Source organism: Ischnura elegans, chromosome 5, assembly GCF_921293095.1.
Source record: "Ischnura elegans chromosome 5, ioIscEleg1.1, whole genome shotgun sequence".
Lineage (NCBI taxonomy): Eukaryota > Metazoa > Arthropoda > Insecta > Odonata > Coenagrionidae > Ischnura > Ischnura elegans.
Window position 1 is genome coordinate 133,357,617 of NC_060250.1, and position 16,313 is coordinate 133,373,929.

General features: G+C 38.6%; 1 protein-coding gene across 3 annotated transcripts in view; it reads right to left on the reverse strand.

Annotated features, from left to right (window-relative positions):
• LOC124159577 (dnaJ homolog subfamily C member 16) overlaps positions 1-16,313 on the reverse strand; it is a 98,456-nt gene that overhangs the window by 79,209 nt on the left and 2,934 nt on the right. For all 3 annotated transcript variants that reach the window (XM_046535476.1, XM_046535477.1, XM_046535475.1), the window contains exons 3-4: positions 4,871-5,073; positions 222-502 (exon numbers count right to left, since the gene is read on the reverse strand). In XM_046535476.1, the coding sequence (XP_046391432.1) occupies positions 222-502; positions 4,871-5,073 (484 nt within the window). The remainder of the gene's footprint in view (positions 1-221; positions 503-4,870; positions 5,074-16,313) is intronic.

Sequence of the window (16,313 nt, forward strand, 5' to 3'; positions counted from 1 at the left end):
AGAGAGAATCGGAATGGGGCGCTGCATTCACTGAAGCTTTAATTTAAAATTTCTGATCCAGATCCAATGTCAATGACTTTGAATCCGATGGAGGGAAATATCCTTGGATATTTGGATGCAATGTATCCGATCCGACCATCCCTAGTATTTAGTGCCATGAACAGGTAATATACCGTTTTACAACCTTAATTTCTACATTAGAAAACAATGATTACGCTTACCTACGACTTTCTGTACGCTGAACAGAGATTCCTTGTAATGTGAGGGCTTGCCCTCCATTAACATGACGAGGTATGGCAGTCCGTTGACTCCAACTTTGCGAGAGAGCAGAGGCTCGTGCTCTGAGTGGACGGTGGCGATGCCAAGGCCAATCGGCTCCAGTTCCTCGATGATGCGCTTCCATATCGGCTCCACTTGCAAACACGTGAAGCACCAATCAGAGTAGAAGAGAATCAAGTACGGAGTCTTGTAGCTCTTTGGGACAATTGTATTCTCATAAGCTCTGAAAAAAATACATCCATATCCATTGTTAAAATTTTCACGGATCACATCGTGGCAACAAAACCTATTTGAGATTTGTTTCCAAATCAGTTATAATTATGCACTCAACCAATTGATTCTATCAAAAATGATACATAAAAATGTTTCACAAGCTCCACACTGAGCGATGCTTTGTAATAGCATAGAAGTTTCAAAATAAGACTTGCATGTCAATCTTGACAGAGCAGGGAGAATGTGTCCTGTGTATCAGAGGCTTTTGGGAGCAGCACTTTGACAAGTGAGCTTTTGCGACCATTGCAGGATGCATCATCAGCTGATGAATTGGATGTTGGTTGTCACTAATCTACTCGTAAACCCTCCTCACACCACCCAAGTGGTAGAGGGGCGGGGGGAAGGGAGAGCCTGACATCAGAGGATCTCTATCCTTGAGCGGTAATCGAACTTTCCCCCATTGTAATATTTTGGGTACTTGAACCATTGTTGAAAACAACCTGGAAACATCCAGGCCATTGCTTCTTAAGGTGTCTTTCCTATGTGTGTGTGATTTTCCTGCATGGCAATAGCTGGCGAGGTCTTTATACCTATACATACCTATATTCCTATGCATGAATGAAAGATTGAAATATACAATGCCACGCAGCATGCAGCGACAAGTATTATGGCTCTAGATTTCTGGAAGTCAAAAATTAAGGATGAGTCGGTTCTTGAATTTTTTCTGTTCTCGGTACCAGTCCGGGTCTCCCCATTGGTTCTCGGTTCTCGATACTCGGTTCTAAGGATGAACTCTTATAATCTGCATTAATGGCAAATTTAAATGAACAACCACAAGAAGTGAAAGAAAAAAATAAGGGATGAACACTTATTCCTAATCTTATTTTCGCATTTGCAGGGAAAATCTTAAAAATAACTTCAGGTAGGTCGTTCCACTCCTTTATTCCTCTAAGTAGGAAGGATTTTTTCAAAATGTCTGTTTTCTGTTTTTTAAACTTAATTTTGAATTTATGATCTTTCCCTCCAATGTAGCAGGGTGAGTCCAGCTTCAGACCTATTTCTTTCCAACCCCGCTCATTTTAAATGCTTTGTACACCCCGCATAGCCTATTTATGGTTCTTCTCACTTTTAGAGGTTTCCATTCTAAGCTCCCTAGCATAGCTGATACCCTCTTCCCCTTCTATGTTTTCCTAGAGTATACCTGGCTGCCTTTCGCTGAACTTTTTCAAGATTTAAAGATTCATTTTTACAGTTGCGATCCCACACCGAAGTTGCATATATGCAACTTCGGTGTATATATAATGTTCGACCTGTACTTGAATATATTCAAGTACAGGTCGAACCATGGTCACGTAGGCCATTTCTTTGGTTTCTTTTTTGCTCTCTTTTATATTTCTCATGACCCAATGCAGAGTTTTAAATGATTTCCCCACAACCAGATCAATATCTATTCCCCAATCAAGATTAGATGTGAAATTAGCCCCCAAGTATTTTAATTTGCTAGCATTTTCCCGTATTCACCTCCATTTTGTTGGAGATTATCCATGAAGATATTTTATTTAGGTCATTTTGAAGGATACACCACTCTTCACTGCTTTTGATCCTTCCGTAGATTATGCAATCATCTGCGAAAAGGCGTATTTTGGAGTCAACTCCCACATGGATGTCATTAATGTATATAAAAAACAATAGCAGACCTAATATGCATCCTTGTGGGACCCCTGATGTTACCGCTATCTCCATAGAATATCCTTCACCTACTCTTACCCTCTGAGATCTACCTTTCAAAAATTCCCTCATCCATAATCCTATCATCTATCTGTAGCCTACTTATTTTTTATGACAATTTACACGGGAGGTCACCCGCAATGCACAATCGTGGGAAAGATCCACAGAGAGAAAAATCATCCTGGTCAAGGTGGATGATTTTTTTTCTCTGTGGATCTTTCGCACATACTTATTTTCTCCATCAATTGGACCTGTGGCACTGTATCAACAGCTTTTTTGAAATCAATGATCACCTAATCAATTTCACTGCCTTGATCCAGGACTACAGCAATGTCATGCGATAACCCTAGTAACTGGGTCTCACTAGAGAAGCCCTTCCTGAACCCCTGCTGACACATGAATAGCCACTCATTCGTAGTCCAAAATTTGCACAAGTACCTGGCGATAACTTTTTCAGTTAATTTACACACTACTGACGTTAGGCTTACTGGTCTATTATTATCTACTTTAATTTTATCACCCCCCTTAAAAATGGGTATGACAGTTGCCATTTTCCATTTTGACATCTTCTTTCAGCCACGACTCAGTGCCTACTACACAGTCAAGATTACACAATTCAATTAGCGACTGAAATTCAATATTTTTTTCTTATGCTGCGGCAGTTGAACTGAAAAATTTTTAAGATCTTACCTTGGTGCTTTGAAGTATTGGGGATGGTAACATATCCCGCCGATGCGTTGCATCTTGGCGGATTTACTTCCCTGTAGAACTCTAATATTTGTTCAACACCTCCCAATAACGTCTCTATTACGTCTGTATCACTTGCACTCACGCACATTAGAGTATTTCCTTTCCCTGTATCTGTATAGGGACCCTCACTCCCATCTGAAACTGACTTACTCATTTAATTACATTATTATTTCCCTGTAACTTCCATTTCACCCTTCACAATAACTTCCCTACCACGATCAGCATTATGATCATTACCACCAAGTCCCTTCTTTATTTTCCTGAAAAATACATTTCCAAAACATCACAAATTAGTTTTCCAAACTTCTGCAATCCTGATCTATACTGCATATCATGAGGATCAATAGGGAAACTCCCTCAACTTCTGATAACATCATCCGTTAATTTGTTGTAACTTGGGATTGAGTTCAAAATATACACTGTATTCTGCAATGTAGCTTAAATTATTACTGAAAATGACGACTCATTCGCATGCTTCACTGCCACAGTTCTTATAACCTCAACAATAAACTGCTTGACACACCGGTACAGCAACACCGTGGATAAACTGGGCGGCTGTGAGTTAACGCAAAATTGTAAATGCTGTGTTGCATTCTGCAGGATAACCACACCTTTCGATGCCTAGCATAGGTTTATCAACAAACAAGCAAAGTCTTAAGACCTCTGCTAGTTGATAATGTTCCACGTATCTTGCTCGTATGTCGAAGAATTACTGAATATGTACATGATTCAATCGTAAGACCACTTTCAGACAAAACGATTTTCTGCTGGCCGCCACTCACGGCACGGCACTCGGCATTGCAGAGAGTCGTCTCCAGTCATCTCGTCTGAGAACCGCCTGAATTTCACATGAATGGCTGCCAATGAAAAGGCATTTAGTCTGAAAACGGACTCAAAGTAGCATTGTCTGCATTTCACGCCATAGATGGCGCATTGCTGGGCCAAATGGGCACAGTGCCGTCAACGGTGCGATTCAACTCGTATGAAGACATCCACAGAGACCGATGGCGCCAAATTCAAATCCTCGCAACTGTTCCGTGCCGGTTCCAAAGTACCGACTTAATGAGATCGGGTCTCGGTACCGGTTCCACAACCAAGTCGGCGGTACTGAGAACCGGCACTGACCTATCTCTATCAAAAATCTATCCAAGGGGATTGATCAAGCAATGAGGTGGAAGAACTCTCCCCTTTCATCCCTAATTCAGGGAAAGACGAGGGGGTTTCACGAGAATGCAAGTGTCCATGCCTATTAGCGATGAAGCCGGCCATAGGGAGGGGACCACTTCTACTCTTGCATGCTTGCTCATTGTCTGCCCTCCCACTAATGACTGAACTCAACAAAAGAACATGAAATGGGAGCACAGAGAGCCTACTCGAGGCCAAACATTGCTAATTTTTCGGATATAACTGGCTTTAGGTGTTGCAGATATGGCACATATATGTTATATTTTTAGTTTGATGAACAGATAATACAAAACACAATGGCAAATGTTTGCTCAGAGGTGCATTGCCCTCTAGAGATATCTGTCTTAATTACCAAGGGTACACTGTGGAAGGAACCATTTTGCCTCCCTACATGAATCATTTTATGAGTAAAACATGGGCTGTTTGATGGTACAAGGACCATCACTCGCTATAATGCTATTCTTGCAATAAGCCATACTTGGTACTTCATCTGTATCGAAAATAAATTTTCTGAGATTTAATAAATGACTGTAAATAATTTTGGTGACTTACATTTATGGATTGTAAATTGTGCTCGTTGTTACCACACAAGTAGAACATTATTGTATTGTTCTCATTTATATTTTATGAGATGAGGCACCAATGGAAGGATTGCTGCTGATGTGACAGCATTAAGTTAAGAAATGAGCGACATCCTTCTACGACTCCTTCTCACCTGGTAGTGATGCTCAACTTGTGGAAGATTGTGATGTCACGATCCTGGAAGTGGAAGCGAAACCCACTGCCCGGGAATCCAAAGAGGTCGTCAAGGGGATCAAAGCGCCGGTAATGGCTATAATCAGGTTTCTTCTGTAGGGCAGGATCTTCTGTCACACCAAAGTTGTCAAATTGCTTTCTTCGCTCCGGATCAGACAATAACTATTACAATTATGAGAGAGAGAGAAAGTTATTTCCAATACTTTACAAGGACACTGGATTTTTCCTAAGACAGGAAATCTAAAAGCCAAGGTGGAATTATTACTGACCCCATTCCACTAGCTTCTTTATTTAGTGACTTTTTCATTGGTGCATCATATGATAACCAACATAGTTATTCCAAAGGTATAAATAATATAGTTAAGGAATATTGTGGATATTCTTGCGTTAATTCCATGTACATTGAGCCGATACTTCCAGATGAGATAATTAAGCTAGTGAAATCCCTTCCCTTCGATAAATCACCTGGCTTTGATGAAATCACAAGCAAACTTTTAAATTTAATCATTGATGAGTTAGCGCCTATTCTGGCGTACATTTATAATTTAAGTATTACAAATGGTGTTTTTCCAGAAGTTCTAAAAAAAGCTGTAATCAAACCCTTAATAAAAAGGGTGACAGGTTATTAATCCAGAATTATAGGCCTATTTCACTGAAGTCAATATTTTCTAAAATACTGGAAAAGCTTGTTAAGAACGGGTTGCTCAAATTTCTAGAAAAAAACCTCTTCCTCAGTAAAAACCAATTTGGATTTTTATGTGGAAAGGGAACGGAGGACGCTTTAGAAAAATACTTAACTCATATTTATGAATCTATCAATAAAAACAAACGTACTTCCAGTCTGTTCATTGACATTACCAAAGCTTTTGATACAATTGATCATGGCATTTTAATGCATAAGCTTCATAGAGCTGGTATTCGAGGAACTCCACTAAAATGGTTCAAGAGCTATCTTTGTACACGAATGCAGTGTGTAAAAATTGATAATGTATATAGTGATTATAAAGTGGGGTTCCCCAAGGATCTGTCTTGGGACCTATTCTTTTCCTAATTTATATCAATGACTTATGTAATCTTGAAGTTAAAGGGCACATCACTGCCTTTGCTGATGATATTGCCTTGAGTTACTATAGTGAAAATTGGGACATTGTAAAAAACAATCTGCAATTTGATTTGGTTAATATTAGGAATTGGTTAGAAGCAAATAAATTAAAAATGAATGTAAATAAAACTAAATACATTTGCTGCAATATTTTTAACAGGTATAAAATTGACTGGGATTTATACTACCACTCTAAGGATTGTCACATGAATGAGTGTTCGGATTGTTTGCCCATACAGCGGGTGTCTAGTTTCAAGTATCTTGGAATAATCCTGGATGAGTGTTTAAAATGGCGTCAACATGTTGAAAATGTTGCAAATAGTATGAGGCAAACTATATCAAATTTTTATTTCATCCGTAACAAACGCCCAACATATTTTTTGAAACTCATTTATAACACTCTAGTAAATACCAGGCTAAACTACGGTGTATTTAGTTGGGGTGCAGCTTATAAAAATTCTATAAGATCCATTGTTGTACTACAAAAAAGGCTTATTAGAGTACTTTAAAAAAAGAGCCGTCTTGAAAGTTCATTTCCTTTATTTTTATAGTATAGGCTTGCTTCCCTTGAGACATCTTTATATTTACAAGGTTTTACATCGATTTTTCATGAGAAGTGGAAATACGGGGTTATTATTATACAACCGTCCTTCCTTCACCCTACAAAGATCATGTATTACTTTACCAAGGACTAATCTTATGCTGTATAAACATTGTTTCTTGTTTATAGGCCCAAAAGTGTACAATTTATTACCTGATTCATGTCTGAAAGCAGAAAATAATAACTTAATTATGAAAAATATTCAGTCTTGGTTGTTTAGAATGCAAAGTGTGGAGGATTTTCTTCTATGATATAATACCATGTAACATACTAGCTTCAATTCAAATGTTGTGCTTAAAATGTTTATATGTCAGTCTATGTAAATCATGTAAATGATGGTAGCCAAATGATCCATTTATGTAAATGATGGTAGCCAAAAAACAGGTTGTCCTTAATGGCTACCTAAAGTTACTCCATTTTATGACATTAATTCTATTCCGTACTTTTTATATTTTTTTGGAGTAATAAATAAACATTTTATTATTATTATTATATAATGTTGGAAGGAAAATATCTCCAAAACCAGATAATGAATCTGAGAGCTAAGAGCATCAGCAATGAGGGTAGCCTTTTAAGTGTCAGGAATGAAGAAAACTATAAGAAGTACAATAATGCAATTTTATAAATTGTTTTTCAAAGTACTCTCTACGATAGTCAATGCACTTTTGCATTCGATGGAACCAGTGGTTATAACATTTATCCCATTCCGAAGTAGGGGTTGTCAAAATGGCTGTTTTGTGGGCATCAACCGCTTCTTCAGATGTCTAGAAGCACTTTCCTCGTAGCATATTCTTGATTCTGGGGAATGGGGAAAAATTACTGGGGCTTAAGTCTGGGCTGAATGGAGGATGATCAAGAATTTCGACGTTTTGCTGTTCCAAAAACAACTTTGTGACTTGAGCGGTGTGTGAGCTTGCATTGTCATGATGGACCATTAATGCATCGATTTGGGTTATCTTTCCGAAGCTCGGCGATCACTTCCTGCAAGAAAATGGTCGTATACCATTTGAGCATTAACTGTTCTTTGAGTTTCAAGAGCAATCATTGCTACATGCCCTGATTTAGCTACAAACGATGCGGCCATTTTCTTGGAAACGCTGCGAGAGCGAAAAACTTCTGTCGGCTTGAGCTAACTTTGGAAGACCCACACTGAAAATTGGCGTTTTGATTCAGGCTCGTAGCCATAGATCCATGATTCATCACCACTCATGAAGTTGTGAATGTGCTCCTAAGTTGAATCGTTGTCGAGTATTGCGACACCATTTGACTCGACTCTTCGTGTAAGATCTTTTAAACTGAGGTCCCTAAGATGTCCATTGATGCCTGAATCTCACCGTATGTAACATGACGATCTTCCATAATCATGTTACCTACAGCATCCATGTTTTCTTGAGGGACGGCAATTTTTAGTCGCCCTTCACACGGTTTGTCACTGAGGCTAGGGCATCCCCATTAAAAATCTGCATACCAGCAATAAACGGTTGTCTTTGATGGTGCTTCTTCGCCAAAAACAACAAGAAGTTCAGTAATGCATTCTTGCTGGGTGAGGCTTCGTCGAAATTTTTAGTAAATTATGGTGTGGTACTGTTCATGACTTAATTCCATCTCGTACAGCGACTTGGGAACTTTGACAAGCCACCATTTTGTAACTATCAGGCTGCTCTTAATAAAACTTTGATGGGGATTAACCAACTCAAAAAGTTGTTTATGAACACCATTAATAGTTGCTAGGTGATAAGGAATGTTCTACTCCCGACACTTAAAAGGCTACCCTCATAAGGATGAAGATGGGTTCCATTCCCTTCTTGTGGATGTCATCAAACAACTGCTAGGTGAGAACCAATCGAATCCGCCACTCTTGGCCAAGCCGTCAGCACGTGTTTGCTGTTTTAACAACTATTCTCCTCCTCATAGATGGATGCCTAGGACAATTAAAAATCAGTTTCAGAGATACGAATTCCTTTCGAGCTTGCATTCGAATTTGGATTCCATGCCTTTGCACACATTCACTAAAGCCAATTAGTAGCTCTTAGTGGCGTAACTAGGAATATGCTTTGGGGGGGATGGATGGGTCTGGGGAGGGATCCTACTCCCATCCTCTCCCCAGGCAATGGGAAAATTTTGAAAACTGACTGCCTGGAAATACATTTTACATCAATTTGGCTCTTAAAATTTGAGTTTCACTCGTAATTCTGCAGAAAATCATCACAGCAGGAAAATCATCAGTATACTGTAAAATTTTCTGAGGCTTTGGTGGAGGATCTATCCCCCTCATCCCCCCCATAGCTACGCCACTGGTAGCTCTGATAAATATCATCGAGAAGCAGGACGCAAATGCATCCATTAATGGGTAGAGAGGATTTTAGGGTAAACTGAAAAGAGAAATGTTGGTGACACGCCAAGCTTAACACATGAAGATCAAATACTTTTATTACTTCAGTCATTTCCAATTTCTATTTGAATTCAGCACCAAAGACATATTTTCTAAATGCCGCCATATAATTGACCAAGACACCTCATGATTCAGCTTTCAACAGTTTAGGGAATGCATTATTAGTGACAAGTGTGTACATTAAGAGTATAAGCTGTAGCCTTGTGTGCTTAAATAGAGGAGACAAAAATGTAGTATGTTACTGTTTTTGGACCAATTCATAAGTATTTTTCTATGATTCCCAAACCCAACGCAAAGATGATATTGTGAACTTGCTGAACAAAGTGACCCATTCCATCGAGTTAATTTTTTTCTCTCATTCCATGTACGGCTAATTTTGAGGCCACAATCCGTACTGAAGTTGTCTTTGCACTTCCTCCTCATCTCCAATGACTCGCTCATCAGCCTTGTTCGAAATTTTAAATTTTGTGATAACTCTTTTTTCCAAAGTTTGACACATGTCCTGAGATTGCATGTTCTGCTACCAGTGACGTTTGGGTTGTCCCAAGGCAAATCGTGCACTTGTCCAGCAGCTGGGTTTAACTGGACAACCGGTTTTGCCATTGTATTTCTTGATACATGTGCGGCACAGTTCCTCGCACACTTCTTCCACTTTCAGTTTTATAATGTCCTTCGTACTCCTAAGGGCAATTTTTTTAATTTTTACATGTGGTTTAACCCACCATGACTTGCGCCCAATTTTTGATTCCAGTAACTCAAGTGGGGCATTACTGACTCCTCAACAAAAGAAATATGATTAAAACTATTAATATATCAACAATTTCATAATACAATCATTTGTATGAGAAGACCAAAAAAAAACTCACCTCTAATGAAACCCATACCTAGTAGTATAGAGTGCAGAGTTAACAGGGGTGTTGAGGACACCCTGTGTGAGCAAAGCCAGTGGTTGATGTGGCACTGATAACACAAGAAGCATTTTCCAGCAGAGAAAATAAACTATGAGAATACACAATATATACTGTATCCAAAATTTCAAATTTACAGCATTGGCACAGATAAAAATGAAGTTTGGGGAAAAATTGGTAGCTGGAGATTACATAGATGACACGAGCATAATCCCCACTTGAGGCTACCATAAAGGTGATTTATATTGTGTGCCCTATGTATTTGGTACCATTTGAATGAAAACATTTTTTCTTTCCAACCACAGAATAGGAAAGGTCTGCGCTGTTTCCTTCATATCACTGAAAAAGTGACATGAAGGAATATCTCACTTTTTCAGTGACTGACTTTCTCAGTGGCATGAAGGAATAAAGAGTACCCCAACCGAGTAATGCAAGGCTCAAAATAGCTTACTGGAACTTCCTCCAGATAGGCAATTAGCTTCGGAAAAACAAGATCGCTAGAGTGAAAATTTATAAATACAAGCTGCTCTGCAATCTGCTTAATTCAATTATTATTTCTAACAGCATAGTAGCTAGTATACAGGACTTTTTTGGACCGTGTGGTGTGAATGTGGGAATCCATTTACATTCTGCATGCTGGTGATTGATCACCCCCTGCCAAACAGCCAAGAGGTGGCTCGCAGGGTATTATATAGATGTAGATGCAAGGCATTGGAGACAAGGAAATGCTGAGACAATTTCAATAAGAACTTTTGGTCTCAACACCAGCCACACATGGGTTCTTGCTTTGAAATCTAGCGAAATGAAAACTCCTTCTACCCCTCCCCAAGAATTGTTTAAATAGCACTCCATCTGAAAGTTAACTTATTCCCTCACAAAAAGTAGCCAGTAGCAGTAGCCACAAGACTTTGAGCCATAACTGAGCAGTATGTACAGGGGTAAACCCAAAAACACTGCGTATAAATACGAAGTACATATGTACTCCCTACATACATAATACATGGAATGTTTAGCTTTTTTCCATGCACGAGACATACATTCCCTTGACAAGAATTGGACCTATATTTCATTCTAAATATGAAATACAACGTCAGTTGGACTGCAAAATTAGCATTAAAAAATTTCATATTGAGTAATTTTGATTATTTTTAGAAGATTAAAAACACTTTTGACTCTTACTCCTTGTGGCCTTCTTTGGACATTGTTGTTTTGCTCCCAATGCACTTTAATGTTCCCTTGAAGGTGAATTTTTACCTCATACAACATGAAAGGGGACCAAGAAAAAACTAGACTAGGAATGTACCACCACTAATAGCCATAGTAGAGAGTTCTCCTCCTAGATAGCAATAGTCAACACCTTAACAGAGCAACTGCCCTGATGGCATCAGTTTGCTGATTGACGTTTGATAGCGTTGCTACTCATGTCTTAAGCTTTCGTGTTCAGCTAGCTAAGCCATTATAGGTATTAAAAAGAGCCAAAAGTGTTATCCATTAATTAACCTTCTACAGCTCCATAGCAGTTGAGTGAAATAATTCACCTTGACCATACTCTTTGGTAAGGCCATGGGGAATCATTTCACACAACAGTACAGAGTGTATTTCAAATTTTGTTTCCTGCTGGGAAGAAAGGCATTGGAAGCTTACCAAATGCTTCAACAGGCTTTCAAAAGGGTGCAATGAGCCGCACATAAAGTTTTGTTTCGTTTGGATGCTATAAACTCGGTGAGATGAGGGTTTAACCCTTTTAGTGCCAGCCTATTTTACCCTTTAGGTATGCTGAAGAATTCACCAATTTTTTGGTGAATTTATAGGCTTGTGCTTAAAAATTTACATTAAGACTAATATGCATTTTCAGAAACTATTTTATTTTTTTAATTTCCTCCCAAAACTTATGGGGATGTTAAAGCATGTCAGATTCTTAAGATAGTTACCAAGCTACATGAAAAACAATAAATAAAAGGTGTGAATGTAAAAAAAAAAACAGCCAATAGATCGGCCCTTGGCACTCTTCGCATATACCCTCGGGGCCAATTGATCAGCCCGCTGGCACTTTAAGAGTTAAGACCTTGCTCATTCTTTAACATCTCCATGCAAATACGACACAGAAAACACTCATCCAGAAAATAAAGAGAAACATTGCTTCACAAGAGACAAAAACTTAGAAAAGAGCAATGTCGTTCAGAGATCGTGCCAACAGATTTTGACAGAGGATTTTCAACTGAGATGAGCTGAACTTGCTTCCATCCTCCTCAAATATCACTCATAAGAACATTCAATTGAACTCAGGCCAGTACTTGAAAAAGAGATTGATCATGATTGAAGCTTTTAGAGCAGGTGATGATAGTTGGCGTTATAAGTATGATATCCAGAAACCAAGCAAGCATCAATCCAGTGGAAGACTCCCAAATTTTCTATGCAAAAAGGAAATAATACAAATGAAGTTGTATGTTGAGACAATCCTTTTTACGTTCGTAGAATTGTAAGATGTAAATGTTTCCCGAGTCACACTGTAAACCATTACTTTTATTTATTTATTTTAAGTTGCTTGCGAGAGAGGATGGGCAGAGAAACTTTGTGGAATTGAAATGATCAGGTGACAGATTCCCTTATTATGACAATGCCTCAAAACATACACACACAAACAGCCCCAAGAGTGAACCTCTATTTGGCTACTCAGGGGTGGACTGCCACGCCCCACCATCTATATTCATCAAACTTAGCCCAGTGCAATTTTTACGATTCCCAAGGATGAAGAAAAATCTAAAAGGGAAGCATTTCTATGATGTGGAGACGTTAAAAACAGCTTCACAAAGGGCGGTGGATGACATAAAAGTTGAAAAGTTCAAGAGGCGTTCAAACAGTGGTAAGGTTGGTAAATAAATTTTGTAAAAAAGTACAAAATAAATATCACTATCAGAAATCCAGTTATTTTAGGGTCCCCCCTCACATGACACCCATACGATTCTCTCTCGGACAGCACAATTGCTTGCATACAAATTTATTTATCTTCATCGCACCAAAAAACTCATTTAAGGGGCCCTTGCCCTTTTATAAGGGGGGAAATAATGTGTAACAATGGCTATCACACACAACCATAACAACTGATTAGGGACAACCTACCCAGACGGGACTTGAACCTGCGACCAATTGGTTTGGCACGCGACCACTTCACCCCAATGCCACCAAGGCTGACGAATTGTAAATCTCTTGTAAAGTTACAAATTGTAATAATGCTTGCAAAAAATAAATATATCAAGTATTACTGTTGTAATCCAAAACCTCCAAACAAATCAATGGTAATATGAATGTAATACAGAACAAAAATACGAGCAAAATCCAGCTTTAAAACCATTGCATTTCCCATTTATTTCCTTTGTAAAAACAAGAGAAATACGATCATACTTATGTTTTTAACAAAGCAATGATAAATGAAGAACAAACTTAGTGCATGTCTAGTTAGTCGTTAGCCGTTGAATACATCTTTAACAAAGCATTGTGCCACTTTATGTCGCAAGTCGTATCAACAAGTTCTTGAGCATGCGTAATAGTAAACGCTTACTTTAGATCAATGATTTTAGTTATTTTCTGAGACAAATAAGAAGTGCAATGGGGTAGTTTCCTTCATCAAAGAAAACGAAAGGCATTGATTGCAATTCATCACCCACCATTAGTGTATTCATACTATACAAATTATTTGGTTTTAGAAATCCAAGTTCAGACAAATGGCAATGATCAATTTTAACTGCATTTGAAAAAGACCAGATTGGCGCCCATGCGATGAAACTCCACGTGACGTCACAGGGACCTAGTTTCTATATGAGTAGATAGGAGTTTTAAATTGTCTGAGGTGCAATGCATGCATGAGGCACAGAGCTCAGGGAAACATGTCTTAATAATCACCTATTAAAACTGGCTAAGGTTGGAAAGTTTCCTTCTTTTGATAAGGTATTAATAATCCTTATTTGAGCCAAGCGCTACCTGCTGGCAGCCTGCATCCTATCAGCACTCAAACCTTCACCCCAAGGTCACCTCACTTGCGGCAGCAGGAACCAGAATGACATCACACGAGGTTTTCCCAGCATTCATACTTAACCGTCGCGTTTTCGCATGCTTGAAAATTTTCACTTATCATTTAATCGCTAAAAATAGATCGTCATTTAAAAATCTAAAAGCGTGAAATACGTACTCCAGGAGTAATAATCTTTCGATTTAGGCAATAAAAAAATAGTAGGAAACCACCCTATTGGCAGCTCTCTGGTCTCTCTCCACTACAAGGAAATCGGGAAGTGTAGCCTAATTAAAGTTTCATTGATATGTATACATGTTTTTATACCAAGCCAAAATACACATCAAGAGGCAATTACACTATGAGTTTTCTAGTGCCTGTGAGTGGAAAAATTAATAGCTTAATGATGTTAATTCCGGGAAAATAGCTACAAGTTGCCCATTAATGGGTGACTATTAACTACGACTCTGGAAGTAACACCTGATGAGTCTTGTATTTGCAACTGCAATACAGTTATATTACAAAAGGAATACAATTAGAAATACATTTGTAATTCAGCTTTGTATTAAAATCATAATAAATTTTTTTAGAGGATGTTAGGCATTGTATTAAATCTGAATTACAAATGTAATACAACATACTCTATTTCAAAAAACCTTAGTAATATGCGATTGCATTACAAATGTATAACCACAATAGGGTGATGAAAAATCTGAGCTTTTCCCGGTGAATAGCGTGGATGAAAGCTTCTCGGGTTTCACACCGTTTACATACCCTATTGTGTGATATGAGCGTTTCTACGCGTCACTGACTGACCATTACACCCAGTTTTTGTTCATATATTTCCCCTTAGACTTAATACAAATCGATTTAGGAACTTTCTGGAGGATTCCACCAAAAACAAGTTAGTGAAAGCATACACTGGCTTTGGTACCACCCTGTGATCCCAGTAGAACCGGAGATTTTAAACTTCAAAGTCGTCGTCACTGACTGACAAAAATGAAACTCCGTTTTGTGACGTTGTCACATTTCTTCGCATTGCTCTGAAATTATACAAGATAAAGAAAATCCACGAAATACGTAAACTAGTACTAAGTGTTGCCCAAACGTATGGAAAATCGTGACTTTGTGTAATAAATGGTTTCCTCTCTTTGGCCATAAAAATGGAGCGTCACTGACTGACACATGTGATTTGATGTGTGTTAACTTTTCTTTATCATGGAATGAGCATTGCAAAATATATCTATATTGAACACAGAAATTTATATAAAAGAAACATAACAGTTGCATAGCCAGGGGGTATGTCCAGAGGGTCCGGACCCCCCCCCCCCCCCCCGAAATATAAAAACACAATTATTTTCCTTCAGAAAAAAGTGTTAAAATTAGTTTAGAACCCTCTACCTAGTACCCTGTTTTTAATACATTTTCCCTTGTGCTAGACCCCCCCTGAACGAAATTCCTGGCTACCCCACTGAAACATAAGCACATAGTATGTATTTTATCCACTAATTTTGCTTAGATTTCTATATTTTCGCTTAAAATGGTGAGTACTCCTAGCACTATGATCTATTGCGTAAGGAGACATCTTCATTATATTTATAGCAACTAACTCCACATGGTGAACAAAGAGTGAGTTCCGTATGGGTGAAATGCCGTGCCACTGTTAGTCTAGCGTTTCATTGGAGGCAGAAATGCCGTGTAGAGGGACCTCTGCACATTTTATTTTCATGCTGTTTTAATTACACACTCACACTGCATTTACTACAGGAGAACCCGACTTAAAAGCTTCCCAGGTCATGTTTCTGCCTTTGCCCCCAACTACATCAACACCACCATTGCCATGATCTGTTACGACTTCATTGCCACTCTCTATTCTTCCTGTTTAATTCCTCGCATTCACCTCTTTGCCTTTTCCTCTCACGATGCTCGCACTGTCTCTCTGCTCCCGTCTTTGCCATCTTAATAAATCCTGACATATGTTACAATTAAGATCTCAACAATCATTCTGCTCCTGTGTCCCGCTTTCACAACAAACGTACCGTAGTGACGCGACGACAATGAAGGTGACAGTGATTCGTGGCATGCCGAAGTCAACAATTGGCAAAAAAATAAAATACTCCGCTGCATAAACAAACAATTTTCCAAGAACAATAAAACTGATATAACATTATTACTCAAGGAACATATTATGCCACGAATTTAGTGTACCAGTCGGGGCCAATGAAGCGCACGCACCAAAATTTGAAACTTGAGCAATACTAAAGGTTATAATGTCAGTCAGTGACGGCCCTCAGGAACAAAAACGGTGAATGCTGGGGAATTTTTTTATCCTGATCTTTCATCCTTTGGATGGACTTGATTAGGATACGAAACGATTTATCTCCCGCATCCCT